The sequence below is a fragment of the Arachis hypogaea genome, chromosome 15 (assembly GCF_003086295.3).
Source record: "Arachis hypogaea cultivar Tifrunner chromosome 15, arahy.Tifrunner.gnm2.J5K5, whole genome shotgun sequence".
NCBI classification, from domain to species: Eukaryota; Viridiplantae; Streptophyta; class Magnoliopsida; order Fabales; family Fabaceae; genus Arachis; species Arachis hypogaea.
This window is the reverse complement of record NC_092050.1, coordinates 19465337-19477129: the sequence shown is the minus strand read 5'-3', so window position 1 is coordinate 19477129 and position 11793 is coordinate 19465337. Positions and strand designations below refer to the sequence as shown.

The 11793-nt window shown below is 36.6% G+C and overlaps 2 protein-coding genes across 2 annotated transcripts; one reads left to right on the top strand and one right to left on the bottom strand.

Moving 5' to 3' along the window:
- Positions 1-299: 299 nt before the first annotated feature.
- Positions 300-1656, bottom strand: LOC112746915 (uncharacterized). The gene is made up of 2 exons (XM_029293315.2): positions 631-1656; positions 300-547 (listed from the first exon to the last, which is right to left on the bottom strand). The coding sequence occupies exon 1, from the start codon at positions 1471-1473 to the stop codon at positions 676-678; it is 798 nt and encodes a 265-aa protein (XP_029149148.1). The 5' UTR covers positions 1474-1656; the 3' UTR covers positions 300-547; positions 631-675.
- A 9081-nt stretch (positions 1657-10737) lies between these two features.
- Positions 10738-11097, top strand: LOC140179142 (uncharacterized). Its single transcript, XM_072217785.1, has one exon. It carries the CDS (start codon positions 10738-10740, stop codon positions 11095-11097), a length of 360 nt encoding a protein of 119 aa, XP_072073886.1.
- The last annotated feature ends 696 nt before the right edge of the window (positions 11098-11793 follow it).

The window sequence follows — 11793 nt, the reverse complement described above, 5'->3', positions numbered from 1 at the left end:
ATTGTTCCCTTTAATATAATAATCTATGATGGAGTTGAAGTTTTTCACTATATGATTGATCCCATCAAGCAATGTTTGAAATACTAGTGTTTCCGATATATTACAATCTTCTAATGCATATAACATGGCCATAGCCTTTTTAATGGAATAAGTTTTTGTTCTCTTCTTCTCAATGTGATCCTCAGAAACATTATCTTTAATTTGTGACATTGGCTGATCATTATCATCATCACCAGAAACAAGCAAGCAAGAATGATAAGCGGAAAAACATTGCAAACAGAAGTAATTAAAGTGAGAAATTATAAGGCAGAAAAAAAAGTTACTGATAGAGAAAGGGCAGCAGGAAAAATATGCATCGATCCATGAAGATGAGTCCTTGTCAAAGCTAAGTAATTTAGATTTGAGAATATGACTCATTCTACTGATATCTCATATAATATATATATTCCACACATCACTGTTTATGCTACTGCTCCCTCCCTGGTGAATGATGATGATTATTATTGTTGATGTGCACTCCTCCCAAGACTTTCCAAGATTTGAAGCTCTACAAACACATTAATTAAACATGTATCACTATTCAAACTGCAAAATAATCATTAAACACTATTTGTACATCAATATATATACCTGAATAGAGATTCATGCTGAAGTTTCCATTAATATATAGTGGCATCATTGGTATAAATTCCAATTGGGAGGGGAATGGGGGCATGATGAGTGGTTGTTATTGTTATTAATGTTGTTGAAACTAGCTTCCTGATGTTGAGGGATCTCAAGGCTCATGAAATTGGTTCTTAGTAGATTAGGGTCTTGAAGCTCAACATCCATAAGTTGATGATGATGAGGATCTGATGAATCTGGAGGAGGGAATCTCTTGTCCTTTGATGATGAGAAGCAGGTGAAGCAGAAGGTGTGATGATCATGATGAGAACAGGTGGTGGAATTAGCTTGCTTGGTTCTTTGAAGCTCTCTGATAGCATTCTCAGATTTAGTGAAGAGCCATTGGAGGGTGTTGCTGGGTTTGTCATACTCAAGCATGTCCTGAAGATCAAAGAACTTTCTAGCAATCTCGCTTGAAAGCCTCACCCTTCTGTCCCTCAAACCCTGAGATGTAAAAATCTTGCTGTGCCTGTCTTTCTTCCCTTTCTTTGTCAACAAGTTCAGACCATTATGACCTCCCACAACACCAGCAGCACTAGCACCACCACCATAATCATAATAAGAACAGTCCCTTTGGAGCATGGCAGCATAGTCAGCAACATTCAGATTTGTTGCTGCTGGGAACAGTAATGGAGCTTGATGAGTAGTCGTCCCAAGAGATGAAGATGGGTCAAACATACTTCCATCACTATTTGCAACAACAAAAGCATTGCTATCATTGTGAGAATCATCAACATAGAAGGGATGAAGAAGAGGAGGAGGAGGAGGGTAAGAAGAAGAGGAAGAAGAAGGGTTGGAGGAAGAGAACATAGATCTGCATATAGTGAAGAAAAACCCTAACTTTATTTTTTGAGGGATGAGAAGTGGTTGTAAGATAAGATAAATAGTGATCCTGGAAGCAAAGGAATCTGGTTAGAGAAGGGAATGGTAATGCTATAAGTAGGATCAAAGTGGAGAGCTTTCAAGTAAGGTACTTGGCATCAGCATTCAGTTGCCAAAATAAAGAAAGAGTGGTAAAGCTACTTTACTAACAAAAATGGACAAGGGAAGAGATGAGGAAGTAAGGGAACCCAACCAGTACATAGTACATACATACATAGTTACGTTTCATTATCCACATCAAAAAGGACATCCAATTATTTTGTTTTCTTATTTCTTAACACCACATTAAAGCCATAACCTTCAACACCATCACGTCAATCAACTCCAAACCTAATTCAACTTCAACTCTCATTTCACTCTTCCATATGCATCACTACTAAGTACCAACAAAAAAAAAAGGAAAAGAAAATATCAACTTAATTTTCTCTAATGAAGTAGCTAGTATCTGTTTATCATTTGTATAATACATTAATATTATATATGAGCCATATTTATACAACTATGAAACTTTCTATTTTAAATTGAAGGATCTAATAATTATGAGAAGATAGTTTGCAGTTCCCACTTTACCATACAAATTGATCTCAGACATTATCTTTTATTTCTTCTAAAGATATATATATAAAGGTAGTTTTCCTTTCGTTTAAGGTATCTGTATATATTTAAGTAGAATAAATTCTCTAAATTTTGAATTTTACTTTAGAATATAAAGTATAATTTTTTATTATTTATTTTATAAGTGGCACTAAAAAAAATACGAGAAAAAAAAAATCATTCATAAGAAATCACATTCGAGTGAGTGATTGAATACTTTTTCACTCTCAAGTGTACATCAGACTTGGAGCTCATGAACCATTTTTATAGGTTATTCTTTAAAAAGAATAGTCAAACAAGAAAACATTACTTTGAATAAGTCAATAACAGATGTTTTTTTGGGTCTGGTGATTATTAGTATTTTTCTTTTGTATTTCCGTCTGGTGATTATTAATTACTGTGGGATGTACAACGGCAACAACTTATTGTAAGTCCGAGCGAGAGAAAGAGAGAGAGGAGTACAATCCTTTATTCCTTTGCTTTTTGTCGGTTTTGACATGGCTTCTAAATTTTAGTTAGTTGGGTCCGGCATCTGGACTGGGCCCTGAGACTTAACAATTGGGCTCACTATAGCTCCCTTAACAGCCAGTTAATTTGAAATTTGAGTAGGGCCCAACTTAAGAGAAAACGCTGGCAATGGCATTAAGCTTGGAATGGACAGCTAAGGTCTGGGTCAGATGGCAATCTTGTTTGCTTCCTATAGAGCTGCACCGCGTTTAAATTCTCTTGGAGGAATATTGAACCATTTGTATGTATCTCTATATAGTGTGTGAGTGAATTGTGTGAGTGTGTAATGCATAGGTATAATGCTTAGAATTGGGGCTGTCCAATCTACTTGACCAAAAAAACAAAAAAAAACTTGGAATAGCAATTTAGCACTGTCCAGCATAGCTGCATAGGCATATATTTAGTCAGATTATGCTACGTGTACACTAAAATCGGCCATCAAAATCAACCACCAATATAAAATACATGCTGTAATACAAATATACTATAAAAATAAATTAAACCACATATGTGTTTATACACAAATATATTGATGGCTGATTTTAGTGGCTAATTTTGGTGTACAAATAACATTTCTCTATTTAGTCCTGTTGTGCGATAATTTAGTGGTTAGCTCATTAATCCACTCAAATAAGTATTAAAAGTTTAAATTCTATCTTTTATATATATATATATATAATATTTTTGGAGTTCAATCCACAACAAATTAGTCCTTAACAGACTCTATTCTTAAGGCTGCGTTTGGTTAGAGAGACATGAATACTGAAACATAGACATCGTAGTACATGTTCAAGATTTGTTTCATAAGACATAAATTTTAATGGACACGCTGATATACAAATATAGTAATACACACAAAATATATGTATTCAGCGTCTCTCCTAAAAATTAAGAAACTAAAATAAAATTTATGAGACACAACTATTTACATTTTTATCCTCAATTATTTCTTAAAATACCAATTTTATCTTAACCCTAAACCCCTTTTTATCCCCTTCCTCTACTCCTTCTTTGTCTTTCTTCTCATCTCCCTCCTCTCTCTCTCTTTAACATTGTTCTCTTACTCTCCTTCCATTACCGCTTCCATTGCCGTCGCCAGTGCTACCGCCATTGCATCCTCCTAAGTCCTCTCTTCGTCTTCTCCTTCTTCGTCTTCTCCTTTTTCCACTCTTTGTTCTACTCTTTTTCCCTCCACCATATCAGTGATGCTACCGCTAGTGACTTTGTTGCCGGCTCTATCTTCATTCGCCGTCTCCGACTTACAACACTATCGATCGATGATGTATTCCATCTTGTAGATCTGCTCTTCTTTCTTTTATCTTCATCATTTTCTCTTTTTATTTTTATTTTTTTCTATATGTGCTCTTCTTTCTTTTCTTTTCTTTTTATTATTTTCTCTTTTTATTTTTAATTTTTTTTCTTTTAGAAATATTATTAGATTATGATAAATGAAATTTTGTGTTGGATGAATTTGTATTAGATTATAATTCTGTAATTTTTTATTTTTTTTGAAAAAAATAATTTGGTGGAAGAAAGAAGAAGAAAGGAATTGAGATGATGAAGATGAAGGATTGATAAAGATAAAATAGATTTTTTAATGAGTACTGCTAGGGAGGTAATGACCTAAGCCTACAATGTGTACAATGGGCTAAATCTTTAGTCAATGAATAAAATGAACATCACCCATACTATTTATCCCAAAAGCTTAAGTTAATTTTGGAGTTCACCAAGGATCGAACTTTGATCTTTTGAATCTAAAACTCTAATACCATATCATGGAACCACTCATCATAAAAGCATAACCTGACAAGACAATGTAATACTAATGGTCATATCTCTAATACTTTCTAAATCTCCATTGTATACATTGTACGCTTAAGCCATTGACTCTATGTACTTTCTCTTTTTTAATATAATATGTGTTCTATCTATTACAATTGCCAAACACGTGTATAAATAAAATTTTATTTTGTTAGATGAATTTGTATTAGATTATGATGATGTAATTTTTTTATTTTTGAAAAGAATAATTTGGTAAAAGGAAGAAGATGGAAGAAATTGAGTTGATAAAAATAAAAAATTGACAAAAATAAAATAAATTTTTTTGATATAATTTGTGTTTTATCTATCATAATTACCAAACACAAATATATTTATGTATAATGTACATATATTGTTGTTCATATCTCTTTATATTTCTGTTTCAATTTTTGAAAGATAAGAATCAAACCTAGTCGAAAATCTCTCAATTTTAGTCTCGGTCTCAAAACATAATCGCAGCCTAAGCAAGCAACCATTACGAACTCAGGGAGCGTTTATTTAAAGTAGCTAAAGATAAAAAAAAATTTAGCCAATTTATAAAAATATATTATTTTTCTACAAAAATTAAAAATTTTTATTTTCATCCCAAAATGCGAATATTTGAGATTCCTATATCAAGATAATAAAAGTTAAATAAATACAATTACTGTTATATATATCGCTCGTTTTTATATTTTCTTTTTTCAAAGAACTCCTTTTCACTGGTAGTAAGAATATTATAAAATGAATATTCTATTTTAAAAAATATATAATAAAATAAATACATTTGTAAATTTATTCTTACAAATATTAGAAATATTTTTTATTCATTTATATAATACTAAACAAATAATTTTTATATATATTTCACTTAAATATAAAATTTTAAATAAATAAAGACTCTAGTTATTTTTATATAAAGATAATATTTAAAAATTATTAAATTATTTAATTAAATATAATTTAATAATTTTTAACTTTAATTTCATATAAAAACAGCTGTAGGTTTTTAAGAAATTTTAACCTGAAGTTACGTTTCTCATTATTGCCTCTTGAAGCTGTATATATGTTATGTATGTGAAATGAATGTATATGTATGTGTATCTAGCAGGCGTGAGCGTGCATGAGTATGCAACTATATATGCATAGCCATGTGTCCTCCTTGCACGTGCATGGGATCACGCCTTATAAATAAGGCACATCACAAACACACAAACCACAAGCCACAATGCTCTCTAGTCTCTACATATACATGTTGTGTTGCACCAATCTTAATTAAGTTCTCTCACTCATCTGTTTTCTAGTTGGCAGCCATGGCAATCAAAGCTAATGACAATAATAATAGGCTAAGTATCATCATCATTCCTTTGTTCTTGATGGTCGTGTTTTGTTCTGTTTGTTTGTGTGATGAGAATAACCGCAGAAACAAGAAGGTGGTGATCAACTCGTGCAGCAGGGGACGATGCAGATCAGATGGAGTTCAAGTTCAGAGAAGCATCATCTATGGATACTTGGTTTGCCATAAGAGAACCTTCCACCTCACCAGACAACTCAATAATAAAAAGGAAAGGGACGAAGAGAAAGAAAGCGAGCACGATAGGGAACGTCAAGAGGAAGAACAAGAGCACGATAAGGAGCGTGAAGAAGAAGAAAGTGAGCACCAGAAAGAACGCGATGAAGAAGAAAGTGAGCACCAAAAAGAACGAGAAGAAGAAGGAGGAGGAGGAGGAGGAACGACGTCGTAAGGAGAAATGAAAGGACGGAAGGTAGCTGCATTATTATGAAGGAAGGGGGAATGAAGTTAACTGTAGAAGACGTAGCTACTTATTAGATAATAAATGGAAAAAAGGAATCAATTCAATTGCCTTTGGTCCTTGTATCACTTGTATGTATCTCTACCTCTGTATTAAGTAAATTTCACGAGTGTACCAAGAGTAAAATAAACACCAGAAGTTTCTTTGCTTTTATCTTCTGTTCCATCTCTTTTGTTTTTCTCACTACTCCTAAATCTTAATATTTAAGGATTAGTCAATATGACATGCTCAGAGTTATAATCATCATGAATTGCCACTCTTCAAGTTATAATGCTATTTGAACTTATATTATCATAATTCATGATAGTTATATAGATTAACTATATTAGCTGTATATAAAAAATTAATTATTAAATTAATTATTATATATTAAAATAGATTAAATAATATATTTATTTATACATAAATAATAATTGATTTTTTTTGTGGTTGTTTTTTTTACTCATAAAGTATAATTTTGATCCTTAAGATATAGGATGAAATTTTTTTGTCTCTAACCTTTTTTCATATAAAATTGTCCATAAGGTAGTAAGGTTTAACTTAGTTTTTAATCCTTATCTTTAGGGATCAAAATCGTATGGAGGTGGCGGTGGAAGTGGAGACAGAGGTGGATCATGAACATCTTCTTTTTCTTCTTCCTTGCCCCCTTCTTCTTTTTTCCTCCCCTCCGGAGGAGCAAAAACACTTTCTTTTTCTTATTTTTTTTATTTTATAATTTTTTTGTTATGGATAATTTAGTCTAAAATTTTAATATTTAAATAAAAATGACAATTTTAAAACTTGATTTTAAACTTTAAGAACGATTTTATATACAGAAAAAGGTCGAAGACAAAAAAATTTTTGACCTATACTTTAGTGACCAAGATCATACTTAACCCTTTTTTATATCAACTCGTATATATTTAATTAGTTAATATTAATTAACTTTTTATTACAAAATTATTTTTTTAATTTTAATTTTTAAAGAATTTAGCATTTAATCATTTATCATTAGAATTTAAAATATAAAATTTAAAATTTAGGAATTAGAATTTATAATTTATGATTTAAAATTAAAAGTTAAAAAAGCGACTCCTTAATTGATCAATATGACAAATTTTTTACATTATATGACTCCTCAATCCTCATTATGCTGCATTTTCTTTCTTGTTGTTTCTATTGCTGTTTTTTTGTTTAATTTTAGTACTCGAAAGTATTTTATGAATAATAGTTACATGCTGATCAAGAAAGACTCATCTAACATATATATATAAGCTTATTTGTATTTGTTCCACACCCGATTTTTGGTCTCTCGTCGGAGCAGTTTTCGATCTGGTTATTTAGGTTTGGGCCTCCTTCATGGTTCAAACCGGCTCGGTAAACTTAAATCTCTAACCAATATTCAAAATCAAATATCCCCACACATATATTTTAAGATAAGATAAGATAACAAACTCTAACTATATAAAGAGAATCAAGGGTTTCCTTAGGTACACTACACATTCTTACCTCCACATATATCTCTTAGATCCATTCTAACTTGAGCATTGGAGTATCTTTGCAGGTATCACCTCTGCCGCTCTGAAGATCCAACTTGACCGGCGAGTCCCTGATCTATCCTACAACCCGTACTAGTGACATCTTGTACATTGGCATCATCTGCGGGGACTTGCCAAGTCTTGGCGACATGACAGAAAATTTCGAGGAGCGGTCCTCAAGCCATCTCTACAAATCAGACCCACCAAACCCAACACACAAGCCACGAAACGACATCCCCCACCAACCCACAGGAGGGTAACCAGCACCGTACACCGTCAGCCAACCCCTGACAGGCAACGACCAAGAGAAGACAACCGCAGTTAGATAAGACCAAAATAACCGATGGCCTAGGAGAGAAAGCGATCCAAATAATCTAAGAGCTCTACCAAAGAGTACAAACCCTAGAGGGTCGGGTTGATTCCAAAGAACGATACCACCCGGAACATACAAGTCAAGCAACCTCCAGGTGCCAATCACGGCGAGAAACCAAGAACAAAAGATCGCCCGACCGGAGCCATAGAAAACGTCGGAATTGCAGTGTTTCTGGGGAACCAAAGCGCCATCATGATGACGAAAATAGAAAACACCAACGAGATTCTAAACAAACAAAGAGTGAGCACGTGTTAATGGGAGCCACCCCGTTCACCGAGAGGATCCTAAAGGCCAAGTTACCAAATTGTTTTAACAAACCAACCGATATGAAGTATGACGGCACCAAAGACTCCCAAGCACACCTAACGGCCTTCGAGGCCAGGATGAACCTAAAAGGAGCTACCGACGCAGTTTAGTGCAGGGCTTTCCCAGTAACCCTGGCCGGCCCAGTAATCAAGTGATTTAACGCTCTCTCGAACGGCTCGATCATCAGTTTTGACGATATCTCCAGGAAGTTCATGGCACATTTCACTACTAGGATTGCAAAAGCAAAACACGTGATCAACCTGCTCAGAGTCACGCAACGGCAAGACGAGCCCATGAGGAAGTACCTCGATAGGTTCAACGACGAGTGCCTAACGGCCGACGGGCTCACAGATTCCGTGGTCAGCCTCTGTCTAACCAATGGGCTCATGAATGAAGACTTTCGTAAACACTTCACGACCAAACCGGTCTGGCCATGCACGAAATCCACAACATTTCTAGGGAATACATAAACGACGAGGAAGTATGCCAAGTCGTGGCAGCCAATAAATGAAAGCATGGCACCTCAAGGTAACCCCTCGCCCAAAGACACTCCAAAAGAGCACTTCAAATCCAGTGCCCCTAGCTGGCCACCCAAGGTGGGGAAGTTTACAAACTAATGCCCCCTATCGGCCCCAATCACGGAGATCTATTAGCGAAACATCCTCCCGAAGGCACAACAATTAAAGGAACGGACAGGCGGTAACAAAAGCTTGTATTGCAACTATCACAGAAGATATGAACGCAAGAATCAAGATTGCTTCGATATGAAAGACGCTATCAAGCAAGCCATATGAGACGGCAAACTCTCCGAGATTGCCAAAATTATCTAAGAACCTAGGAAAGCTGAAAGAGAAAGATCGCCAGAGCGAGAAGGATGCAATCCCAGGATGGTAAGGTAGGCACAGCAGGAAAGTACGAAAACCGACCCAACAATCATCGTGAACATTATCACTGGAAAAGATGCAGTACAAAAATCCAAATCGGCATTAAAAAAGGATCTCCGGGTACTGGCCATAAAAGATGAAAAAATACCCTCTCCGTTTCCAACAATGATCACATTTCCCCCGGATGATTGCCAAAACGGCACCTCGGTAGAAGATGCCCTCTTTGTCATATCCGCTAGAGTCAAGATTGGTTTGGTAAAATGTATATTGGTAGACACCAGAGCTGACTCCAACATACTTTTCAGGGGAGCTTTAGACAAGCTAAAATTCCGAAAAAAAAACTACAAAATTATCGAAACGGAGTAACCGGACTCGGAGACAACTTCCTTAAGCCGGATGGTTCCATCGTGCTAAAGATCGCTATCGAAACCGGATGTAGAAGAGGACCATACACACCGAGTTCGTGGTCTTGAAAGACTCCACAGCCTACAATATCATCTTGGGCAGAAAGACAATCAATGACTCTCCGCCGCCATATTTACCAAGTTCCTAATCATGTAGTTTCAAGCCAACAACGGCATCATAGGAACGATACACAGTGACTGGGAGGTCACAGTAGAATGCAACAACACCAACTTGACCCTACGAAAGAGGTCTCAGGATGTGGCAGGAATCTTCCTTGCCGACTTAGACACAAGACAAGACGATCAACCTAGACCGGAATCCGAGGGAGACATGGAAAAGCTACAGATAGAACAGACTAAAGACGAATCACATTTATCAACAAGAATTTATCCTTCGGCCTAAAAAGCGAACTATGAAACTCCTAAAACAAAACAGTGACCTCTTTGTGTTCACCCCAACCGACATGCCGGGAATAGACCCGGAACTGATGTCTCACCAATTATCCGTGGACCCCAAAGCCAAACTAGTAGCCCAAAGAAGAAGAAAAATTGTCCACAGAATGAGCAACTGAAGTCAAGAAGTAAACCAGAAGCTTGCTCGAACCAGACTTCATCTGGGAATTACCCTACATGACCTAGCTAGCCAACGTCGTGCTGGTCAAAGATAAACGATAAGTGGTAATTGTGCGTCGACTACATGGACTTGAACAAAGCTTGTCCAAAGGATGCCTATCCTCTCCCAAACATTGACGAATTGGTGGACGTTGCCTCAGGACATCAGTACCTCAACTGCATGGACGCCTACTCAGGGTATAACCAAAAACTAATGCACAAACCAAATGAGGATAAAACAGCGTTTGTGACTCCCAAGGGCACGTACTGCTACACAGTCATGCTCTTCGGGCTAAAAAACGCTGGGGCACATACCAAAGGCTCGTCACAACGATCTTCAAAGACCTCTCAATGACCAAACTAGAGGTCTATATCAACAACATGTTAGCCAAAATAGAGACAGGCAATGAGCTCATTAATGACCTCAAACTCATACTAGACACTTTAAGGAAGCACCGAATGCGCTTCAACCTGACGAAATGCGCTTTAGGAATGGAGGCCAGAAAATTGCTTGGCTTCATGATCAGACAAAGGGGAGTAGAGGCAAACCCGAAAAAATACAGGGCCATTCTCAAGATGAGCAGCTCAGCAAATATCAAGGACGTCCAAAGGCTGACCGGGCGACTTGCTGCCCTTTTACGGTTCCTCAGTGCCTCGGCTCAAAAGGTCATCTCCTTCTTCAAACTCATGAAGAAGGGCATTAGTTTCAAGTGGGAACCCGAATGCGAAGAAGAGTTCTAGCACTTCAAAAAGGAGCTAGCAGAACCTCCATACTCTCAAAGCCCAGAACGGGATAGACATTATATCTCTACTTGTCCATAAGGAAAGAAGTGTTAGCGGCGGCACTAATTTGGGAAGAGGAGCAAAAAACACAGAGTCCAGTATACTTCATAAGTAAGGTTCTCCAAAATGCGGAAATGCACTACTCCAGACTCGAAAATCTCACCTATGCGCTACTCACGGCATTCCAATGCCTTCGGTAGTATTTCCAGAGCCACCTTATTGTGGTCCAGACAGAACAGGCGGTCAGAAAAGTATTGCAAAAGCCAGACTTGGCAGGACAGATGCTCGCTTGGTCAGTCGAGCTGTCACAATATGAGGTCAGATTTGAGCCCAGAAACACAATTAAGGCTCAGACCATGGCAGACTTCATTGCCAAAATGGCCGCAGGAAGCGAACCCATAGAGTTATGGAAACTCTATGTTGACAGCTTGTCATACACCAGCTTAGGGGGAGCGGGAATAATACTGGAAAATGAGAACGGGATCGCTATCGAACAGTCCAGTCGATACGAGTTTCCTATCTCCAACAACCAAGCCGAATACGAAGCCCTTTTAGCCGGATTGACGCTGGCCAAGGAAGTCGAAGAAAAAATTCTAGAAGTATGCAATGACTCCCAGGTAGTTAGCTCCCAAATAAACGGAGACTACCAAACAC